The sequence below is a fragment of the Pseudorca crassidens genome, chromosome 19 (genome assembly GCF_039906515.1).
Source record: "Pseudorca crassidens isolate mPseCra1 chromosome 19, mPseCra1.hap1, whole genome shotgun sequence".
Taxonomy (NCBI): Eukaryota; Metazoa; Chordata; class Mammalia; order Artiodactyla; family Delphinidae; genus Pseudorca; species Pseudorca crassidens.
Genome location: NC_090314.1, coordinates 17,866,211 through 17,890,420, shown reverse-complemented (window position 1 = coordinate 17,890,420; position 24,210 = coordinate 17,866,211). Strand labels below are relative to the sequence as shown.

The following is a 24,210-nucleotide window of genomic DNA, read 5'->3' as shown; positions in this document are numbered from 1 at the left end:
ATTTTTGTTTTATTTTTTAGTTCTTTTGATAGTCTTTTGAAAACTGTTTTGGGTTATTCTAGATATATGAAACAAAGTTGTGGTAAAGTAAAGTTGTGAAATTAATAAGATTCTCATGTAGTTTAATCTATAACAGCATCTCTGTTAGGCTAGAGACATAAGAAAAGTTCCTCTATATATACCATGTGTCCATATTTATTAAATTCTGCATATCTTATAGAATTTTGGTATGGTAAGACTATTGTAATGTTGGTACCCAGATACCATGGCTTGCCTGGTTACTTCACAAAAACATTCTTGTGATTGTGATTAAATATATATGTAATACATAATTTTTAATTTACAGAAAAATAGGAATTAAATTATTTGGTGGTAGAAGGATAGGCTAGAGACTATATTTTAAATAAGAAAGAAAAATACACTTCAAAAGGCTTCAACAAAAAAAATAACAACTAAAAGGAGTTGTTTCTAGGATTTTTTTTTTTAAAGGTTGGGGCTTGTCTTTTGTTTCTTGGAAGCGCAGAATCCTAACCACTGGACCGACACGGAATTCCCGTGTAAGATCCCAGGTGGGAAAAAAGGGTTTTGTGTTCTTTAAATCCAGTCCCTTCATAGTGCACATTGGCATACATAGTAAAGCTTCTTTTAACGATGGGAATCATTGAGAAATGAGCAGAATCTCTCTATATAACCCATGAGATGTGTGGTAAAAATGAATTTCAAAAAGTGTCAAACAATTTAGAGAACATGCTGTACGTTGGAAATAACCCAGAACTGATAAACTGCCTTTTTCACACAGTTGGTTTGGTTTTTGTTATTTACCTGTTGGTCATTTTTATTTGTTTATTTTTCTGTTAGCAGTTGGTTAACTTCCTGGTCTCACCAAATAAAGGAAATGTCTCATGATACACCTCTGACTTTCTAAAGACTGTGTGCCAAGCAGTGTGCTTGGTGCTTATGTTCAAGAAATCGGAAGAGATACAGATATTTGAACCTAATGCTCTTTTTCCTTAGGAACAAGATCATGGTGTTGGACGGACAGGAACAGTGAATAGTGTTGGAAGTAATCAGTCTATTCCCAGTATGTCCATCAGTGCCAGTAGCCAAAGCAGTAGTGTTAACAGTCTTCCAGATGCCTCGGATGACAAGAGTGAGCTAGACATGATGGAGGGAGACCACACAGTGATGTCTAATAGTTCTGTCATCCATTTAAAACCTGTGAGTATTTGGATTTCAGTGAAAAAAAATTTCAACTTCGGTAAATAATTTTCTTCATCTGATTAGTTTAAGAGGAGTTTTTTTTTTTTTCTGGATTTTTGTATTTTATTTTATTTATTTTTTTATACAGCAGGTTCTTATTAGTCATCAGTTCTATACACATCAGTGTATACATGTCAATTCCAATCGCCCAATTCAGCACACCACCATCCCCACCCGCCCCGCGGCTTTCCCTCCTTGGTGTCCATATGTTTGTTCTCTACATCTGTGTCTCAACTTCTGCCCTGCAAACCGATTCATCTGTACCATTTTTCTAGGTTCCACATACATGTGTTAATATACGATATTTGTTTTTCTCTTTCTGACTTACTTCACTCTGTATGACAGTCTCTAGATCCATCCTCGTCTCAACAAATGACCGAATATCATTCCTTTTCATGGCTGAGTAATATTCCATTGTATATATGTACCACATCTTCTTTATCCATTTGTCTGTCGATGTGCATTTAGGTTGCTTCCATGACCTGGCTATTGTAAATCGTGCTGCAATGAACGTTGGGGTGCATGTGTCTTTTTGAATGATGGTTTTCTCTGGGTATATGCCCAGTAGTGGGATTGCTGGATCATATGGTAATATATTTTTAGTTTTTTAAGGAACCTCCATACTGTTCTCCATAGTGGCTGTATCAATTTACATTCCCACCAACAGTGCAAGAGGGTTCCCTTTTCTCCACACCCTCTCCAGCATTTGTTGTTTGTAGATTTTCTGATGATGCCCATTCTAATTGGTGTGAGGTGATACCTCATTGTAGTTTTGATTTGCATTTCTCTAATAATTAGTGATGTTGAGCAGCTTTTCATGTGCTTCTTCGCCATCTGTATGTCTTCTTTGGAGAAATGTCTGTTTAGGTCTTCTGCCCATTTTTGGATTGGATTGTTTGTTTCTTTAATATTCAGCTGCATGAGCTGTTTATATATTTTGGAAATTAATCCTTTGTCCATTGATTTGTTTGCAAATATTTTCTCCCATTCTGAGGGTTGTCTTTTCGTCTTGTTTATAGTCTCCTTTGCTGTGCAAAAGCTTTTAAGTTTCATTAGGTCCCATTTGTTTATTTTTGTTTTTATTTCCATTACTCTAGGAGGTGGATCAAAAAAGATCTTGCTGTGATTTATGTAAAAGAGTGTTCTTTCTATGTTTTCCTCTAAGAGTTTTATAGTGTCCGGTCTTACATTTAGGTCACTAATCCATTTTGAGTTTATTTTTGTGTATGGTGTTAGGTAGTGTTCTAATTTCATTCTTTTACATGTAGCTGTCCAGTTTTCCCAGCACCACTTATTGAAGAGACTGTCTTTTCTCCATTGTATATCCTCGCCTCCTTTGTCATAGATTAGTTGACCGTAAGTGCATGGGTTTATCTCTGGGCTTTCTATCTTGTTCCATTGATCTATGTTTCTGTTTTTGTGCCAGGACCATATTGTCTTGATTACTGTAGCTTTGTAGTATAGTCTGAAGTCAGGAAGTCTGATTCCTCCAGCAAGAGTGGAGTCTCTGTTTCCCCCAGTCCTGTCGAAGTCCTGCAGTCAAATCCCACTAGGCTTCAAAGTCTGATTCTCGAGGAATTCCTCCTCCCGTTGCCAGACCCCCAGGTTGGGAACCTGACGTGGGGCTCAGAACCTTCCCTCGAGTGGGTGGACTTCTGTGGTAAAAGTGTTCTCCAGTCTGTGAGTCACCCACCCAGCAGTTAGGTCATTTGATTTTACTGTGATTGTGCCCCTCCTACCATCTCATTGTGGCTTCTTCTTTGGATGTGGGGTGTCTTTTTTGGTGGGTTCCTGTGTCTTCCTGTTGATGATTGTCCAGCAGCTAGTTGTGATTCTGGTGTTCTCGCAAGAGGGAGTGAGAGCGCGTCCTTCTATTTCGCCATCTTGGTTCCTAATCCCCTTCGAGATTTTTCTTTTATTTTCTTTGCTGTTTCAGAAGTTTTGAACAATTTTAGGTAACTTATTTTAGAATGGCAGTAGGCTTGTTAATTCCCAATGTAATGTCTGCATTTGGGAAACTAATGTTTTGAGAATACAAAAAGAATATTTTTAAAAATCTTAGAAGAAAAAATACAGAAATACTATGTATAATGTATTATTTGAAGTTACTTAGATGGAAAATAAAGTATTTAAAAACAGTAGATTAAAAAAAAACTAGTAGGTTTACTAATGAAATTCATTATAATATAACAGTTGCCTTTGAAGAGTGGGAGAATGGGTTAGGATGGGTGGTGACCAAAAGTGACTTTTGCGTTATCCATAATGTTTACATCTTTAAGATATAGTGTAATTAAAGAAAAGTATAAATTCTGGGTTTAGGAAATACTGGTGTTTAGTACATTAGTCTTCATACTTTCAAATGCAACATTTTGAATTTTCTTGAAAATATTTGAAGATCAGATAACTCCTTTTAGCAGTTAATAGGAATGCTTCCTTTTAAACTTCACAGCTTAGTGTTACCTAGAAAGTTATTAGGAACAATAGCTAAAAGGTGGAACCAATCCAGGTGTTCCTCAACAGATCAATGGATAAACAAAACCATGGTATATACATACGATGAATATTTTTCAGCTGTAAAAAGGAATGAAATTCTGATATATGCTACAACATTAGTGAACCTTGAAAACATTATGCTAAGTGATATACGTCAGATGTAAAAGGACAAATAATGTATAATTCCACTTATATGAACTATCTAGAATAGGCAAATTCATAGAGACAGAAAGTGGATTAGAGGTTACCTGGGGCTGACTGAAGGATGAAATGGAGAATTTTTGCTAATGGATACAAAATTTCCATTCGGGATGATGGAAAAGTTTGGGAAATAGTGGGGATGGTGGCACAGCATTGAAAATGTAATCAGCGCCCCTGAATTGTATACGTAAAAATGGTTAAAATGGAAAAATTTATATTACAAATGTTTTAACACACAGTTTTCAAGAATGATTTAGTTAAGTAGTGTCATTTAGGGAAAAACCATGTTTAATTTTTATATTCTTAGGTAAGAGGATTAGCTGTAAAAAGATTATTCCCACAATTAGTTGGTTGCTAGTTGACTTCCTCTTCAGTTAATGAACTAAGGTATATGTCAAGAAAGACATAAGTTCTCAAAATTTGTATAACTATTTTTTGTTTACTTGGACAAATGGCAGAAGTATTATAAAGATCTTTTTAAACTATATTATTACTTTTAAAGCCCAAGAGCCTTAGAGTAATTAATTTTATTACTGCTGTTTAAAATACTGGCTGCATGCTTTATTATCTTCGTTTTTAAGTTATGTTAAAACTTTTTAATTTTGCATTTAATGACTGTTAATAACTCTAGCCATATACATTTCCTTATCATGAATCTGTGTGCTATTTCATACACTGAGGAAATAATGTCTCCTGATTCAAATTGTGTTGAAAATAAAATGTCAGCATTCCCATTTTTTGTTTTTGCTTTTTAAGATTATGTCTTTGAGATTTATTGATCAAGTTGTGTTTAAACTTTAACTTTCTTGAAAGTTCACGTGAACTGTGTTGGCCTTAGGTCGTAATGTCTGTTTCTTTGCCTAGGAGGAAGAAAATTACAGAGAAGAGGGAGATCCTAGAACAAGGGCATCAGATCCACAATCTCCACCCCAAGTATCTCGTCATAAATCACACTACCGTAATCGAGAACACTTTGCTACTATACGGACGGCATCACTGGTATGTACTACTGCAAATTAGAAATATATTTTTCATGTTGGACCTTGGCACCTATACTCAAGTATAATTATCTCTTTTTTTTTTTTATTCTGGGTTTATTTTGCAAAACATTTATTTAACATTTAATTACCTCTTATGAGAAAGATATTATACAAAGCACTCTGAGAGATGTGTACACAAATAAGAAATATATTTGAATATATTGAATTAGCTTGAGAGGGCTAAAAGGTACTAAATAGGAATTCAGATTACCTTTGAATCGGGGCATAAAGGGAGTATTTATAAAATAAATCATCTGAGCCTTTAATAATTAGTTGGTTTTAGGCGCAGGGGAGAGGAAAAATGTAATTTCCACCTAAGAATTGACCAAAATGAGGGAGGGGATGTTTGGGAAATAGCAGGTAATCCAATTTGATGTACTCAAAATGTAGTTCTTCTGATTTCCCAAATAATAAAAATGGATTATTTGTTCATTACAAGGATGTTGTTTTACTGGGGTACTCATAACCCTAATCAGTCAGATATGTAAGTCCAAAACATGATAAAGGATACTTACTAGGGATAGAAAGAAAATACGTTAAGATATCAAAGGGAAAATAGGTTAGTAGAAAATATGACAGAAAGAAAAAAATATATGGGAGTTATCTGAATTATCAACTACATAGCAGATCTTATAAATCCCATGCTGTGGCCCATGAATCTGAATGATGTCTAAGGTCAAGAACACCATCCCCTGCCATAAGTCAAGTCATTCCTACTATTCTACAACATGTAAATAATTCTTTGAAGAGAGCAAGTAGCAAACAATGATTGCTTAATTTTTTCATGACTATTTTAATAAATACCTGGACAGGGGCCAGCTTGTGGGAAAACATCTTTGTGACTGGGCACATATTAAGTGTTTCCCAAGCAAGCCTTCTGTCTCAAATTTTGGCTCCCTCAAATTAATTAAGGACACTATTTATTTATTTAGTCAGTTAATTAGTTAGTTAGTTAGTTAGTTGTGCTGCGCTGCATGACTTGCAGATGTTAATTCTCCAACCAGGAGTCCTAACCACTGGACCGCCAGGGAGTTCCGTAAGGACAGTCTTAAAAAGTTATGGCTTTAGGGCTTCCCTGGTGGCGCAGTGGTTGAGAATCCGCCTGCCAATGCAGGGGACACGGGTTCGAGCCCTGGTCCGGGAAGATCCCACATGCCGTGGAGCAACTAAGCCCCTGCGCCACAATTACTGAGCCTGTGCTCTAGAGCCCGTGAGCCACAACTCCTGAGCCTGTGTGCTGCAACTATTGAAGCCTGCGTGCCTAGAGCCCGTGCTCTGCAACAAGAGAAGCCACTGCAATGAGAAGCCCTTGTACCGCAACAAAGAGTAGCCCCGCTCACCACAAGTAGAGAAAGCCTGTGCGCAGCAACAAAGACCCAACACAGCCAAAAATAAATAAATTTAAAAAAAAAAGTTTTAGAAAACTTAAGATCCATATCCTTAAACCTAGTAAGTCCATTTATTTCAAGTAAAACATTCAGAGAGTAGGTATATTTGTGTACAAAGATATGAGTAACTATATTATTCAATATGATTACCACGTACCATAACTCAGGCTGACTTATGCCTTGGATTTTTTTCATACAATAAAATGCGTAGATCTTAGGTATTCAATTTGAAGTATTTTTAGTGGTACACATTATGTTAACCATCGACTAAAAAAAAAAAAATTAAAATTTATTGTCATCCCACAAAGTTCCCTCATACCCCTCTTTAGTCAAGTCTCCACTCTCATGACCACCACTTTCCGTTTCTTCACAATTGTTAGTTCTAACTGTTTTTGGATTTTATATAGGTGGAATCACACAGAATGTACTCTTTTGTGTCTGGCTTATTTTGCTCAGCTTAATGTTTCTGAGATTCATCTATATTGTGTTCATCAAAGTTCATTCTTTTTTATTACTGTAAATATATTTCCATTGTGTGAATATACCACAATTTTTTAATCCATTCTTCTATTGAGGAACACTTGGTTTGATTCCTGTTTGGGGCTATTACCCATAAGATTGTTATAAACATTCTTATACAAGCCTTTATGTGAACATTATGTTTTAATTTCTTTTTGGTAAATACCTAAGAGTAGAATTGCTGAGTCATGGGGTATATATATGTTTAACTTCCTCTGTCAAAAAGTTTTCCAGGGCTTCCCTGGTGGCGCAGTGGTTGAGAGTCCGCCTGCCGATGCAGGGGACACGGGTTCATGCCCCGGTCCGAGGATCCCACATGCCGCGGAGCGGCTAGGCCCGTGAGCCATGGCCGCTGAGCCTGCGTGTCCAGAGCCTGTGCTCCATGGCGGGAGAGGCCACAACAGTGAGGGGCCCGCGTACCGCAAAAAAAAAAAAAAAAAAAGTTTTCCAAAATGGTTGTACCATTACACGTGCCTATCAGCAATGTGTAAGAGTTCCAGTTGATCTATATCCGCTCCAGCATTTGGTGTTGTCACTTTTTTTAGCCATTGTAGTGGGTGTGAAATAGAATCTCATAGTGGATTATTTTGTTTGTTTTTTGCATTTCCCTGTGACTAAAGATGTCACCATAATAAGCACCTTTTCATGTGCTTATTGTCTGTTCATATATCTTCTTTAGTGAAGTGTCTCTTCAACTCTTTTGCCTGGTTTCTTACTCAGATGTTCACATTATAATATTGATTTGTACGAGTTCTTTGTATAGTCTGGATACAAGTATTATATCTCATATATATCTTGCAAATGTTTTCTCTTCATCTGTGGTTTACCTAGTCTTTTTCTTACTGTTGTCTTGATGAGAGGTTAAAATTATTTAGTTTTAAATTCCAATTTAAACAACCAAATTAAAACATAGGTAAAGGACTTGAATAAACATTTCTGCGAAGAATGTAATACAAGTCGCTAACAAGCACATGAAAAGTGCTCAATATCATTTGTCATTTGGGAAATGCAAATCAAAACCACAAAGAGGTACCACCTCACATCCACTAGGATGGCTATTTTTTTAAAAAAAGAGGGCCTTCCCTGGTGGCACAGTGGTTAAGAATCCGCCTGCAAATGTAGGGGACATGGGTTTGAGCCCTGGTGCGGGGAGATCCCACATGCTGCAGAGCAACTAAGCCTGTGTGCTACAACTACTGAGCCTGTGCTCTAGAGCCCATGAGCCATAACTATTGAGCCTGCATGCTGCAACTATTTAAGCCCGCACGCCTAGAGCCCATGCTCCGCAGCAAGAGAAGCCATTGCAGTGAGAAGCCTGTGCACCACAAGAAAGAGTAGCCCCCACTTGCTGCAACTAGAGAAAGCTTGCGTGCAGCAATGAAGACCCAGTGCAACCCAAAATAAATAAATAAATAAATTTAAAAAAATAATAATAATGCTGCAGTGAACAGGAAGGTACAAATATCTTTTAAAAAAAGGAGGGCTTCCCTGGTGGCGCAGTGGTTGAGAGTCCGCCTGCCGATGCAGGGGACACGGGTTCGTGCCCAGGTCCGGGAGGATCCCACGTGCCACGGAGCGGCTGGGCCCGTGAGCCATGGCTGCTGAGCCTGCGCATCCGGAGCCTGTGCTCCGCAACGGGAGAGGCCACAGCGGTGAGAGGCCCGCGTACCGCAAAAAAAAAAAAAAAAAAGGAAAGGGCTTCCCTGGTGGCGCAGTGGTTGAGAGTCCGCCTGCCGATGCAGGGGACGTGGGTTCATACCCTGGTCTGGGAGGATCCCACATGCTGCAGAGCGGCTAGGCCCGTGAGCCATGGCCGCTGAGCCTGCGCATCTGGAGCCTGTGCTCTGCAACGGGAGAGGCCACAACGGTGAGGGGCCCTGTGTACCACAAAAAAAAAGAAATTTAAAAAATAAATAAAAATGAATTTAAAAAGGAAAGGAAAAGGAAAAAAACCAAAATAACAAGTGTTGGAGAGAGTGCAGAGAAATTGGAACTCCTGTATATTGCTGGTAGGAATGTAAAATGGTTCAGCTGCTGTGGAAAACAGTTGATGATGCCTCAAAAAGTTAAACATAGATTTACCACATGACCCAGCTGTTCTACTACTAGGTATATACCCAAAAGAATTGAAAACAGTTACTCAAACAAGTACACTACACACATGTTCACAGCAGCACTATTCACAATACCCAAAAAGTGGAAACAACACAGATATTAATATTCACCAGTGGATGAATGGATAAACAAATTATGGTATATGCAAATAATGGAATATTATTTAGCTATAAAAAGGAATGAAATACTGATACATGCTATATACAACATGGATGAACCTTGAAAACATGCTAAATTAAAGAAGCCAGACACAAAAGGTCACATATGATGCTATTTATATGAAATATCCAGAGTAGATAAATCCATAGAGACAGAAAACAGGTTGGTGGTTACCAAAAGGGGAGAATGGGGAGCAGCTGCATAACAGCTGTCTTTTAAGTATATAGAGGTGGTGGTTGCCTAACATCGTGAATATACTAAATGCTGCTGGGTTGTTCACTTTAAAATGATTAATTTTATATTATGTGAATTTCACCTTAATTTTAAAAATCAGTTTATACATTTTTGTCTTTATAGTCAGTGCTTTTTGTGTCCTGCCCAAGAAATATTTGCCTGCGCTATGGTCATGAAGATATTTTGGTTTTTTTTCTACTTTATGATTCTGGATTTTGTGTTTATGTCAAATCATTCTCAATTTTTGTATATAGAGTGATACAGAAGTCAAGATTTTTGTTTTTGCTTTTATATACAGAGAACCAGTTGCGTCCGCAGAATTTGATGATAACACATTTTTTCCTCTTTGAATTGACTTTTTGGTGGAAAATCAATTGACTAAATATATTTGGGTCTATTTCTAGATTTTATTCTGTTCCTTTGATCTGTTCAGCCTATTCTTCCACCAATTCCACATTGTTTGGATTACTGAAATGTGTGTCTTCCAAATTTTTTTCCCTCAAGATTGTTTTGGCTATTGTAGGTCCTTTACATTCCAATATAAATTTTAGAACCAGCGTGTCTATTTCTTTAGGAGACCGCCTGGAAATTTAATTGGAAACTGCTCACTGGAATCTCTTACAGTGATTGTCTACTTGGCTAAGTAGTAGAGTGCTCTAAAATGCTTCTGAAATAAAAATGTTTTCCTTAATTTTATTCTTTTCTCTCCATTGTTTGTGTGTCTAGGTTACAAGGCAAATGCAAGAACATGAGCAGGACTCTGAGCTTAGAGAACAAATGTCTGGCTATAAGAGAATGAGGAGGCAACATCAAAAGCAGCTGATGACTCTAGAAAATAAGTTAAAGGCTGAGATGGATGAACATCGCCTCAGATTAGACAAAGATCTTGAAACACAACGTAACAATTTTGCTGCAGAAATGGAGAAACTTATCAAGAAACATCAGGCTGCTATGGAAAAAGAGGTGGCCAATTCAGTATTACTATTTTATTTACTCTAGATTGTAACCATCTCAGAATTAACCAAGATGGCATTGTGATGTTAGGATATATCTTCCCCAGAACCAAGCAAATCAGTTGGGGAAAAGAAGAAACATTTATATAAATTGTGTAATATTAAGTACTGAGTCTGGGAAGCAACAGATGTGGGATTATTTCCTGACACTGATAGTTTTATAGTATCACAGTGGGTAAATCATGCAACCATTCTAGGCCCTAGGTACCCTGATTATCTGAGGAGTTTGTTAATCACCTATCAATAGGTGATTTAGGTCTCGAAAAATCATTCATGATTCTCTTCTCTGTGATTTTTGGAGACCTATCTTAAATTTATAGCAGCATTTTAATATCAGAGAATAATTGAAGATTATAGAGAATGTTAGAGATAATAAAAGAGGTTCAGATTAAGATTTAGCCCATTTGTGGGTTTTTTAAAAAATATTTATTTATTTATGGCTGCATTGGGTCTTCATTGCTGAACGCAGGCTTTCTCTAATTGCAGCGAGCGGGGGCTACTCTTTGTTGCAGTTCAGGGCTTCTCTTGTTGCAGAGCACGGGCTCTAGGCGTGCGGGTTTCAGTAGTTGTGGCACACAGGCTCAGTAGTTGTGGTTCACAGGCTCTAGAGCTCAGGCTCAGTGGTTGTGGCACACAGGCTTCGTTGCTCTGTGGCATGTGGGATCTTCCCAGACCAGGGCTCGAACCCGTGTCCCCTGCATTGGCAGGCGGATTCTTAACCACTGCACCACTAGGGAAGTCCCAGCCCATTTGTTTTTTGGTGTTTTTTTTTTCATTTATGGCTGTGTTGGGTCTTGGTTGCGGCACGTGGGATCTTTCGTTGTGGCGCCCGGGGTCTTCGTTGCGGCTCACAGGCTTCTGTCTGGTTGTGGTGCATGGGCTCGAGAGTGCATGGGCTCTGTAGTTGTGGCACGTGGGCTCCAGAGCCCGTGGACTCTGTAGTTTGCCATACGCGGGCTCTCTAGTGGAGGCACGTGGACTTAGTTGCCTTGCAGCATGTGGGATCTTAGTTCCCCAACCAGGGATTGAACCTGCGTCCCCTGCATTGGAAGGCCGATTCTTAACCACTGGACAACCAGGGAAGTCCCAGCCCATTTGTTTTTTTACAAATAAGTGTCATTTTACTATATGATTTAAGTATATTTTTTTAGGATTCTTGTTACGTGAGACCTTTTCTTTTAATGTTTTTGATGTCCCATCAGTTAAATTTTATTTTGATAGTCACACTTGTCAGGTAAAATGTAAGCTTCTCTGTAAATTCACACAATATCTAGAAATGTGTCTGGCTTGTCCACATTGAGGCATTATTTATTATAGTTACCCTGTTCAGCCTTTCCCCCTAAAATAGAAGAACTACTCTCTCATAATAGAGAATTTGGCAAAATAATTTACAGAGTAAATAATTATTTGCTTTTGAAGTAATTTGATGAAAGAATGTATAGATATTTAGAATCCTGTTGGACATGGGGTAGTATTTTTAATAACTCGGGAAGAGGTAGATACATATTTAGAAAAGCAAATCATGAAACAGGATGTGCAATATGATTACAGATTTATTTAAAATGTATGTATGCATAGAAGTAAATAGGAAGGGTGTGCGCCAAAATGTTTATATTGGTTATCTCCGGGTGGTAAAATCATACAAGATTTTTTTGTGTTTTCTTGTATTTCCTAAATGATCTACAATGAATATGCATTGCCTATATAATCAAAAATAAAACAGTATGATATGTATCTAATATTTAATATTTTCATATTACTTAATATATAAGTTAAAGGTCAGGGTTTTGGGGCTTCCCTGGTGGCGCAGTGGTTGAGAGTCCACCTGCCGATGCAGGGGACACGGGTTCGTGCCCCGGTCCAGGAAGATCCCATATGCCGTGGAGCGGCTAGGCCCGTGAGCCATGGCCGCTGAGCCTGCGCATCCAGAGCCTGTGCTCCGCAACGGGAGAGGCCACAGCAGTGAGAGGCCCGCGTACCGCAAAAAAAAAAAAAAAGGTCAGGGTTTAATTTGAAGAGGAGTATATTACATTATTTAATATACAAATCAATCTAGATAAAAGGTCATTACTTAATTATATTTGTGGATAGATATATATCTGTTTTATTTTCTTGGGGGAGGACATGTAAAATTTTTAAAAAGGTGAAAACATTTTGATTTTGTAAAAGATCAGCATATTAAAGATGAGTTCCATTTTACTGGTTCTCTGAAATTCAAATAATAAGATGCTGAGTAATTGGTATTGGTAATGCTTATACTGATTTTATGTTCTTAAGGGTAAAAATATCCTTAGTGGTATATATTAAACTGTTGCTTTGAATCTACTTAACTAATTTGATCCATTTTTTAAATTTCCCATAGGCTAAAGTGATGGCCAATGAAGAGAAAAAGTTTCAGCAACATATTCAGGCCCAACAGAAGAAAGAACTAAACAGCTTTTTGGAGTCCCAGAAAAGAGAATATAAACTTCGAAAAGAACAGCTTAAGGAGGTATCTATTTTATAAAAATTTTCACGCCAGTTGTCTACTTATTGATTTTATCTATTGATGTTGATTGACTCATAGAACCATTAGGATAAATTCTTCTTCTGTTGTTTGTGGCCACTAAATGTTTACCAGTTTGAATGAAGGCAAACTTTAATCAGTTATTCTTCAACAGTTACTCTTCAACAGATATCTTCAATTGAGTAGGATCTAAAAAGAATCATCTCCTAAAAATATAAATTATTTTATTTATAATAGTTTTCGTATGCACTTACTAAATAACTGACTCACGAGAAATAAAATACTTGAGCTGTGATCGATGTGGAAGCAACTTAAGGGCGGCTGGCCTGGGCTCAGGGCTAGAATCCCTGAGGACCCAGGAAAGGGCAAGGAGGCGGGTGGCAGGCTCCCCAAGGACGGGTCTGAAATCATCAGGATCTAGACGGGTATTGGGCTTCAGGACATTTATTTCATGTCCCTCCGTACAGGCCCTGGGGCCAGGTGTGGGGGCAAGAGACCAGGCAGGGGTAGCAATAAATAACGCGGACAGACAGAGCTCCCCTCGAGACAGATGAGATTAAAGGTTACAGGGGAGCCACAATGCCGAGGTGGGGACTGGCAGGGCAGGGGCAGCTGAGAGAGGGAGGGTGAGACCAGGCCCTCATTGTCACCTGCAGCATCCCTTTCCTGCCCCAGCCCCCGCTACTTTGGGGAGGAAGGGAGCCCCTCCCAAAATATACTTGAGCTGTGAAAGGAAGCCACACATTTCTTTTTCTAAAAGTAGACCATACCAGGCTTCCCTGGTGGCTCATGGTTAAGAATACGCCTGCTAGTGCAGGGGACACAGGTTCGAGCCTTGCTTCGGGAAGATCCCACATGCCGTGGAGCAGCTAAGCCCATGTGCCACAACTACTGAGCCTGTGCTCTAGAGCCTGCGAGCCACAACTACTGAGCCTGTGTGCTGCAACTACTGAAGCCCACGCGCCTAGAGCCCATGCTCTGCAAGGAGAAGCCACCGCAATGAGAAGCCCGTGTACCGCAACGAAGAGTAGCCCCTGCTTGCCTTAACTAGAGAAAGCCTGCGTGCAACAACGAAGACCCATCGCAGCCAAAAATAAATAAATATATTAAAAGAAAAAGAAAAACTTAGACCATTCCTTCTTACTTTTGGCTCAGAAGATTACAATAATTTGTTCATAGAGTAAGGATAAGAGGCATATTTGCTCATCACATTTTCTTTAATAGCAAAACATGCTGATTATTTATTTACGATTCCACGATTTCATATTTATTTGCTCTCCATGTGCTGCATTTTTGAACTTCTTTTAAAAGCAGATGTAGTCTGACTTTGAAGAACACCTTGATTGTTCCAAGGCAGTTTCTGAAAGGGGGTAACTATTCAGGATAGTAGTCAGGAGAGAGAAATGATATGTCTCAATTTAGACCCCCTTTTACAGACTGATTGACTGAAATTTTTAGTCCATGTAATTAATTATTAGGGCACTGATAAATTAATTGGTCTTGATAAAATAATAGTAATCTCTTTGCTAGTAATGCTTTTGTTTGTGTAGGAATTTATAGTCACTTATTTAAATGTTATTATGGACATATTGTTGGCACAAAAGCTTGCTCTGTATACGCTGCCAACTGAGCTTCATTGAAAAGATTTTTCTAACTCTAAAGGGTATAACCTGTAATATATTCCTGTGACTGTAATACAAAAGCCAAACTCTATATTGGCACATTGGGTTTGAAAAGACTGTAAATAGGTCCCCAACTGTAAATAAATATCCAACAAAATGCAGTTTTACAGATCCGTTTCCCAGTGAAATGAGATTTTCGTTTTATGGGTGCATTGCTTTAGGTAATCCTTTAAGCATATAACAGGTAGTCCAGCTAATAAATTCGTTTTCTTTTAGAAGCCAAATTAGTGTGTATTTATGTGTGTGAGTTCATTTAAAACAATCATTTTTAGCATAGAGGAAGGGATATACTAGAATCTTAGTGGAGAAGTTCCCTGGCAAAAGATTTTGAAAAATATACCCAGGTGATTATTTATGTGCCCTTTCTCTTCCGTGTGTACACATATACCCTTAAGTTTAGAACTACTAAAATTTTTTTTATGTGTTTGTATATCTTATGAACTAAAGTTATAAAGAACTGATCTCTTTCTTGAAAACCAGGGGAAGGACCATAAGGTTAGGAGTCTTTGAAAAATTATCTTATACCTAGGAAAGATGGCTTATTTATATACTGTGCAACATTGTTGCTTTTTAGGTTGAAGATATATTAGTATTAATTATCATCCTAGAGTTTGCCTCATTGAGCGCATTGTCAGTGTTCTCATCTGGCCCAATATAAATGCATTTTCATTTAGATAGTTTGTAAGATAATATATATATATTTTTGAAGTATAGTTGATTTACAATGTTGTGTTAATTTCTGCTGTACAGCAGAGTGACTCAGTTCTACATATGTATATTCTTTTTCATATTCTTTTCCATTATGGTTTATCACAGGATATTGAATATGGTTCACTGTGCTATGCAGTAGGACCTTGTTGTTTGTCCATCCTATATGTAATAGTTTGTATCTACTAACCCCAAACTCCCAGTCCTTCCCTCCCCACCACCACCAGCAAGTCTGTTCTCTATACCTGTGAGTCTGTTTCTGTTTGTAGATAACGTTCATTTGTGTCATATTTTAGATTCCATATATAAGTGATATCATATAGTATTTGTCTTTCTCTTTTTGACTTACTTTGCTTAGTATGATAATCTCTGAGTCCATCCATGTTGCTGCAGAAGGCATTATTTCATTCTTTTTTATGGCTGAGTAGTATTCCATTGTATATATGTACCACATGTAAGGTAATATTTTATTTTCACTTTTATTATTTTTTTATTGGAGTATAATTGCTTTACAATGTTGTGTTAGTTTCTGCTGTACAATGAAATGAATCAGTTATATGTATACCTACATCCCCTCCCTCTTGGACCTCCCTCCCACCTCCGCCCCCCACATCTCCCCCATCTAGGTTTTCACAGAGCACCGAGCTGAGTTTCCTGTGCTTTATAGCATGTTCCCCACTAGCTCTCTATTTTACACATGATAGTGTATATATGTTAATCCTAATCTCCGAATTCTTCCTACCCTCCCCTTCCCCCCCCTTGTGTCCACAGGACCGTGGAAGGTGATATTTTAAATGCTATAGAAAAGCACTGGTTTTGATTTGTTTAGTTAAATACGATTCATAAAAAGGGTTTCTATTCTCCCATGGTTTTGTTGATTTTCCATTTAATTTCTAAGTCTTTTATACTGAGTCTATCCATAATTTTGCCAAAAACTTAATATTTAGAATGTCAGAAACCAAGAAGTGACACATTAGATGTATATTTGCCCTAATATTAATTCATATAAATAATTTTTACCTGAAAGCACTGCCTTATGTCTCTTCTTGGGAAGCATTTAAAGAATGATGTGTTTTACTTCATTTACCAATATTGTATTCTTTTAAAACTAGTAACCATCATAAATGTAGCTGTGTAAAGCTAAAAGGTATGCATGTTTTCTAGCATACATTTCTCTTTCCTGTCCTATTTCACCGGTTAACTCAAGAAAAGGAAAATATTACCTACCTCCTTAAGGTCATTGCCCTGCCTTGAGCATTAGAAAGGACACAGATTAAGTACTTTTATTTAAATGCACCAAATACCAGATGATATATTCATGCAATTAATTTTTATGTATTTTGAACTGAGTTTTGGTTTTTTTGGTTTTTTTTTTTTTTGCGGTACGCGGGCCTCTCACTGTTGTGGCCTCTCCCATTGCAGAGCACAGGGTCCGGACGTGCAGGCTGAGCGGCCATGGCTTACAAGCCTAGCCGCTGCGTGGCACGTGGGATCTTCCCGGACCAGGGCATGAACCCGTGTCCCCTGCATCGGCAGGCGGACTCTCAACCACTGCGCCACCAGGGAAGCCCGAACTGAGTTGTTTTTTATGTTGCCAGGAGCTGAATGAAAATCAGAGCACCCCAAAAAAAGAAAAACAGGAGTGGCTTTCAAAGCAGAAGGAGAATATACAGCATTTCCAAGCAGAAGAAGAGGCTAATCTTCTACGGCGTCAGAGACAATACCTAGAGCTGGAATGCCGTCGCTTCAAGAGAAGAATGTTACTTGGGCGCCATAACTTGGAACAGGACCTTGTCAGGGAGGTACGTTTGAAACGAGAATATTTCCTGAAAGTATGTTTGTCATTTCCCATACTCAGGGTCTTTGCACTTGTACCTCCCTCAGCCTGAATTCTTCTTCCCTAGATTATCTACATGGCTTGCTTCCTCCCTTCATGTCTCTCCTCAGATACCACCTCCTCAGAAGTGCCTTCCCTAATGTCCAAATCCTTCTTCTCTAAATGTTCTTCTCTGCACTTCTCTCTCTTACACATACACACTTTTTGGGGGTAAGTTTCTCGTCCTGCCTAGAATGGAAATTTTCTAAAGTCACTGGTTTTGTTCCGGTCTTTATATCCCCCTAGTATCTGACCCATAGTAGGTATTCAATAAATATTTATTAAATACATATTAAATCTGTGAATGAGAGGGGTGTTCATTTTTAAATACCATAAAATTATTGGATACTTTATACCTTTTGAACTGAAATGGGTGCCATTAAGTATGTGTTATCATTTAACACATTTTTTATAATCATGTAATTATTAATTGAGCAAATGTAGAAACTCTTATGCCAGTGAAAACATATTCTCACTATCAGGGATACCTGTGAGCACAGATTAATTTATTTACAAGAGTGGCTTAAAATAAACTTCAAGTATAGCATAATTGTTCAAATTCACTAATAATTAAATAAATTCAAATTAAAACAGTTGCATCAATTAAATAATATAAAGACTAGCAACATTGAATCCTAGTAGTGGCATTGGGAAATGTGCAGTGTTGCTAAGAATAGAAATTGATACTGATATATTGATAGATATGCTTTTATCTATCAAATCCACTCCTAGAACTCTATCCTAAAGAAATAATAACATGATTATATGATGCATCATGAATAAACATTTAATGAAAATTTCTTTATCAAGCAAAAAATGGAAAATTATGGTATTGCAAAGCAGAAGCTTACTATGAAACTTAAAAAAAAAAGATCTGTATATACTGATCTGATCTGGATGTATATCCATTATATTGTTAGGTGAAGAAAGCACATTATATGCCTATAATGTATGTTATTCAGTTTTTAAAACTGTATGTTTTTGTGTAATAGATGTTTCACGATAAGCATGGGGAAGGTTGGGAAGCATTTGCACCAAACTGTTGGCCTCTGGAGAAGGGGTTTGCAGGGGCAAAGGGGGTAGGTTTGACTTCTGTGTGTGTGTGTGTTTTATGCTTGTTCTTTTTAATCTGAAAAAAAAAAAAAGAATTAGAACATTTGTTGAGCAGCATGTGTGAGGTATTGTTCTGAGAACTTTCCATTTGTGAACTCACTTCATCCTCACATTAAATCTGTGAAATAGCAATATTATTATCTTCATTTGAAAAGTGATGAAACTGAAGCACAGAGAGTTTAAACAATTAACCCAAGGACTGCTCATAGGTAGCAGAGCCAGATCCATGTTCTTATTCACTATACTGTGCTGGGTATACTGCCTGTAATAGAATTGAATAGGATACTCTGAAGAAATTCAAAGAATGGCTTACGAGTTCTCTTCAGATACAAAATTGGGAAACAATAAAGAAAGAAAAGAAAGAAGGAAGGACATTCAGCCTACTGAGATAGATTTGCTATGTCTTAAGCTTATTGCATAAAATAGTATTAATGAATAGTAAATGAATAGAATAAGGAAATTGGTGCTACTAATTGCCCATTTACTGCTGTAAAGGTCATAAAATCTAATATTTACTATGCAGTCATTATTGAATCTGAGGATTACATCTACTTCCTGATTAATCTATTTCTTAGGAGTTTTTTCCCTAGCATTGTAAATTATACCTTTGTCTTTTGTGTTATGGATTAGGAGTTAAATAAAAGACAGACTCAAAAGGACTTAGAGCACGCCATGCTGCTGCGACAGCATGAGTCCATGCAAGAACTGGAGTTCCGCCACCTCAACACAATTCAGAAGATGCGCTGTGAGTTGATCAGACTGCAGCATCAAACTGAGCTCACTAACCAGCTGGAATATAATAAGCGAAGAGAACGAGAACTAAGGCGAAAGCATGTCATGGAGGTTCGACAACAGCCTAAGAGTCTGAAGGTACCTTTAGCCTAAGCTTCTTGACAAAGGAGAATAGGGATAAAAGGCATCCATATAAGCAGTAAAAGTCTAAGACAGAAATCTGTCGTAAAGAAATTGAATAAACCTCTTTCTTTTCATTTTAAGCATGTTTAATTAGTTTTGACATGGAGTGTCTGTAGCTACAGACTTTTGCTCATGTATTTCTCAGTAGAGTACCAAAAAAAATTTAACTGTAGCAAATGCCATAAATAAGAATCAAAGTTCTTATTTTAATGTACCCAAATGTCCAATGCTGACATTACAGTCTACACGTCAACATGCTAACTAACCTGTTGGCTTCTCTTTATTGTTCCAAGTAATACAGTTTTGGAATCTTATTTGCTCCTAGTGTGATTTGTATCCAAAAAAGACAGTAAATTCCTAGTCAGTACAGAAGCCAGTGAATGAAAAAAAATGCCTTTTTACCCCCTCTCCCTTCACTGTGTGTGCTTATCTTAAGAGGAATAGTGGAATCACCACAGTGTTACTCCCATTCTGCTTATTTTCTTTATGTATTTGGTAGTGTAGGTGAGACCATGGCGTGGTAGTTGGGGTATGTTTTGTTTTTTTGTTGTTTTTTTGTTTTTTGTGGTACGTGGGCCTCTCACTGCTGTGGCCTCTCTTGTCACGGAGCACAGGCTCCGGACGCGCAGGCTCATCGGCCATGGCTCACGCGCCCAGCCGCTCCGCGGCATGTGGGATCCTCCTGGACCGGGGCATGAACCCGTGTCCCCTGCATCGGCAGGCGGACTCTCAACCACTGCACCACCAGGGAAGCCCAACACAGTATTTTCTTTTAAAACCCTACCCCCTTATCTGAATAACTGTCCTGGAGTGAAGTGAAATTCATTCACAGGGGTAATCTGTGTCAAAATCTAGAAGCTACACCACACCGAATGGTACCTATTGATTCCCACTCAACTCCATTCAAACAAGCTGTCTTGAACAAAAGTATAGAAGCAAAGTTAAGATGTTTTTACCCTTTCCTTGTGAACCTGAGTAAAATTTCACTTTGTTTTCCGAACAGCTAATTAACATCATTTACAGAGTAGCTTATGTTGACTACTCACATAATCTTCATTAGTCATTGCTTAGAAAATCGGAATTCATAATGATTTTTCAAATTTATTTTGTCTTTGTAGTGGAGAGGTATATACTCTTTTGGCTATAGAATAGACAATTTCCCACCAAAAGATTAGTTAAATAACATGTCTGTGAAATTAATGACTGTTTTAAAGTCAGCAGCACCCAGAAATAAACCAGACTGAAAACTTGTTAGTTTTCTATCATCATACCATAAATTTAATATGACTGCATTTCTGTAGGGCTTGGCATAGAGTTGTTTGATGTTTAACCATTCCTGTTTTTTGTTTTTGCCTTTTCAGTTTGAAAGCTTGTAAATACTAGTGTAATCTTCACAGATACTATACAAAACGTGAGGCAAAAAATAATGTTTCACAATTGTAGTCAGATTTAGAATAGAATGTCTCCTTCTGATGACAGATGAGCTCAAGATTTTCCATAAAGGAGATTGTTCTGTTACTTTACTAGGGAAGAAAACCATCATGTTCCTCTTAGTTATGTATTTCTGTCTGCTTACTCAATTTGAACAAAACTGACTTGATTTTAATGCCAAGTTATCCATTTTTATTTACCTAAGTAATGGTTGCCTCTTCCAACTTTTTCCAGGACTTTAAAGGGAGGTAGGGGGACTTCAGTTTTAGCACTTATGTAATTTGACTAGGATTTGGGGTGGGGGGTTTGGGGTACTATGTCTATGGAATGGGTTGGATATACGCCTGCTCTGTTGTTTCTTCATCTGGCATCCAGATGATGTTTTGTCAGTGTTAAATGAGTAGAAACAACTGTAACTTACATTCATCTTGCTTTCACTTGAGTCAAACATTGAGGGATATAGTTTATTCTTGGTACAAGTATTACTCTTCTTATAGAAAAAACATTTTTCAAGGAGCTTTTCTTTTTCCCTCATTAGGCTAGTGATGTGGAATAATTAGTTTTCTTGGCACAATCCTTTAAAAATAAAAACTTTTAAAAGAATAGAGGCTGTTATACAGAGGTAGAAGAGAATGTCTAAATGTCATTGTCCCATTCCTGGCTAACTTGGAAGAATTTTGTTAACCAAGGACAGTATTTAAGAGTGGTGCCACTGGGACTTCCGTGGCGGTCCAGTGGTTAAGACTTCACCTTCCAATGCAGGGGGTGCAGGTTCAGACCCTGGTCGGGAGCTAAGATCCCACATGCCTCATGGCCAAAATACCAAAACATAAAACGGAAGCAATATTGTAACAAATTCAATAAAGACTTTAAAAATGGTCCACATCGGGCTTCCCTGGTGGCGCAGTGGTTGAGAATCCGCCTGCTGATGCAGGGGACACGGGTTTGTGCCCCGGTCCGGGAAGATCCCACATGCCGCGGAGTGGCTGGGCCCGTGAGCCATGGCCGCTGAGCCTGCGCTTCCGGAGCCTGTGCTCCACAACGGGAGAGGCCACAACAGTGAGAGGCCCGCGTAATGCAAAAAAAAAAAAAAAAAAAGGTCCACATCAAAAAAATCTATAAAAAAAATTTACTTGTAACTAAATGTACTAGTAAAATAATGAGTATGACCTGAAGTCCTATGAAAAAAGTAAGGTTCTTGATATTCTAATGTTTTAAATTAGAGATTTTGTCACAAAAATACATAGAATGCAATGGTTTGACCTAATAACCAAGTGGAAAAGTACTGTACCTGCAACCTTACGGTCTGACCTTTTTGTTTTTCATCTCCTCGTCTCCTAGTAGCCTTTATTTTCATACAAGCATAAGGTATAACAAATGCCATATGTTAAAAATTATATACATCTTTTTTTTCCTTCCCAGTCTAAAGAACTCCAAATAAAAAAGCAGTTTCAGGACACCTGCAAAATCCAAACCAGACAGTACAAAGCATTAAGAAATCACCTACTGGAGACTACACCAAAGAGTGAGCACAAAGCTGTTCTGAAACGTCTCAAGGAGGAGCAGACCCGGAAGTTAGCCATCTTGGCTGAACAGTATGACCACAGCATTAATGAAATGCTGTCCACCCAAGCTGTGAGTTCATTTTATTTAAGCAAAACAAATTCAGTGCCCCTTTCATCCCACCACCTGAATGAAATCCCAGCAATTAAAATACTGGTTGGAAGTGATAGCTCTCCTACAGCTTGAGAAATAGTGGTGGTTATCTATATTTTTCCTGTTCTCTGCATTGCTTGGAGGTAGGCATGATTTATATAGAATTCTCATTGATACATTTAGTCATGAGGTTCTAAATAGGCTCTCTGCCACTGCCTCAGGTGTTCAGCACATATCCCAACGGTATAGGAGGATTAGAGCAGCAGCTTTGTTAAGCAGTGAGCAAAAAGTAGTACTGTATTGGGGATCCAAATGTTCACATTTTAGTGAAGGCAAATACAAAATATTTTCTATATGAGTTTTGCAAACTTTTTCTTAAAGGGCCAGATAGTAAATATTTTAGGTTTTGTAGTCCGTGATACAAAATTGAGGATAATTATGTGGGTACTTATATAGCCATTTAAAATGTAAAAGCCATTCTTAACTAGTGGACTATCAAATTAATTAATTAAAACAGGCAGCTGTCCACATTTGGTCTGGAGGCTATAGTTTGCTGGTCCCTGTTCTGTAGTTATTTCCATTGCAGAGAAGAGATTGAGAGTCTTACATCAGCTAATCAGATTCTAGATTTTTCTTAAGAAAAATATAATTATTCAGGCATCCTCCTAATAGATCATGATAGCTTTTATCTTCATATTACCATCACTGGTTACTGTGCCTTCCTTTTCCAGAGATGTTTACTCCAAGATACAAGAGAGAACAATTGTGTATCCTACAAAAGAGTTGTCTGTCTTTTCTTACACCTCCTTTCCATAGGTCATGGGTAAATAGCTCACAGTAGGATATATCTGGGTTTTTTCCTCTCTTTCAGCTGCGTTTGGATGAAGCACAGGAAGCAGAGTGCCAGGTTTTAAAGATGCAGCTGCAGCAGGAACTGGAGCTGTTAAATGCATATCAGAGCAAAATCAAGATGCAAGCTGAGGCACAACATGATCGAGAGCTTCGGGAACTTGAACAGAGGGTCTCCCTCCGCAGGGCACTCTTAGAACAAAAGGTATAGATAATAGAAGGAAGTTAATTGTGCTAGTATTTGCCTTCATCAGAAACATTTTATAAATACATTTTCATATTAGCAGAGGTGGCGTTAGATTGTTTTCACCATACCATATTTCCTTAATTCTAGTTTTAGTAGTGTTTTTCTTTAAAATTATTGTTTCAGTAATAAACCTTATTATAATTAATGAATTCTAAACATCAGAGGAATGTAGTTAAGTAGTCATTGCTAGAGGAAGGATATGGTGTTATGTGAAGACAGTTGAATTGTGAGAGAGTAGCTCTGGCTCCATGTTCCTCACTTTTTTTGTGTACCTAGCTCTACCTAAAGAGATTGGAGAAAAACTTGGATAGTGAAGAAAAAGAACTTTAGTAATTGCCTGAGAGAGGCAGGGGCAAAGGATCTGGAATATATACTTTACTCTTCTATCCTGGGCCTGGAACTATACAGATTGGTGGAAGAGTACTAGGGGACAGAAGGTAAAGCCAGTTCTACACAAGCTGAAAATGTTACTTCTAGATGTATCTTTTTTTCTTTCTTTCTCTCTTTTTTCACTTATTCTTTGCCAGATATATTAGAGAATAGAACTAAAATCCCCAGATTCACTTCCTTTCCATCCTTTAAGGTATTATAGCTGTGCATGTGTGTGTGTGCGTGTGCGTGTGTGTGTATTTTGGGGAAAGACTGATGGACAGAAGATTTTTAGATTTTGAAAGATAAAGAGGAAAGTTTTGCCATGAGAAGTAGTAGAATATAATTGTATCTAGGATTCAGAGCTATGTTCCAGAATTCCTGAGCCATAAGTTCCCAACAGGTGATAGTCTTAGCTCCATTGATCCTTTTGTAT

At 37.9% G+C, this 24,210-nt stretch overlaps 1 protein-coding gene across 3 annotated transcripts in view; it reads left to right on the top strand.

Annotated features, from left to right (window-relative positions):
* Positions 1–24,210, top strand: part of TAOK1 (TAO kinase 1) — a 149,629-nt gene that overhangs the window by 109,326 nt on the left and 16,093 nt on the right. For all 3 annotated transcript variants that reach the window (XM_067715353.1, XM_067715351.1, XM_067715352.1), the window contains 8 exons: positions 1,015–1,218; positions 4,819–4,953; positions 10,136–10,372; positions 12,785–12,913; positions 16,917–17,120; positions 18,938–19,177; positions 22,076–22,288; positions 23,181–23,363. In XM_067715353.1, coding sequence (XP_067571454.1) covers positions 1,015–1,218; positions 4,819–4,953; positions 10,136–10,372; positions 12,785–12,913; positions 16,917–17,120; positions 18,938–19,177; positions 22,076–22,288; positions 23,181–23,363 — 1,545 coding nt within the window. The remainder of the gene's footprint in view (positions 1–1,014; positions 1,219–4,818; positions 4,954–10,135; positions 10,373–12,784; positions 12,914–16,916; positions 17,121–18,937; positions 19,178–22,075; positions 22,289–23,180; positions 23,364–24,210) is intronic.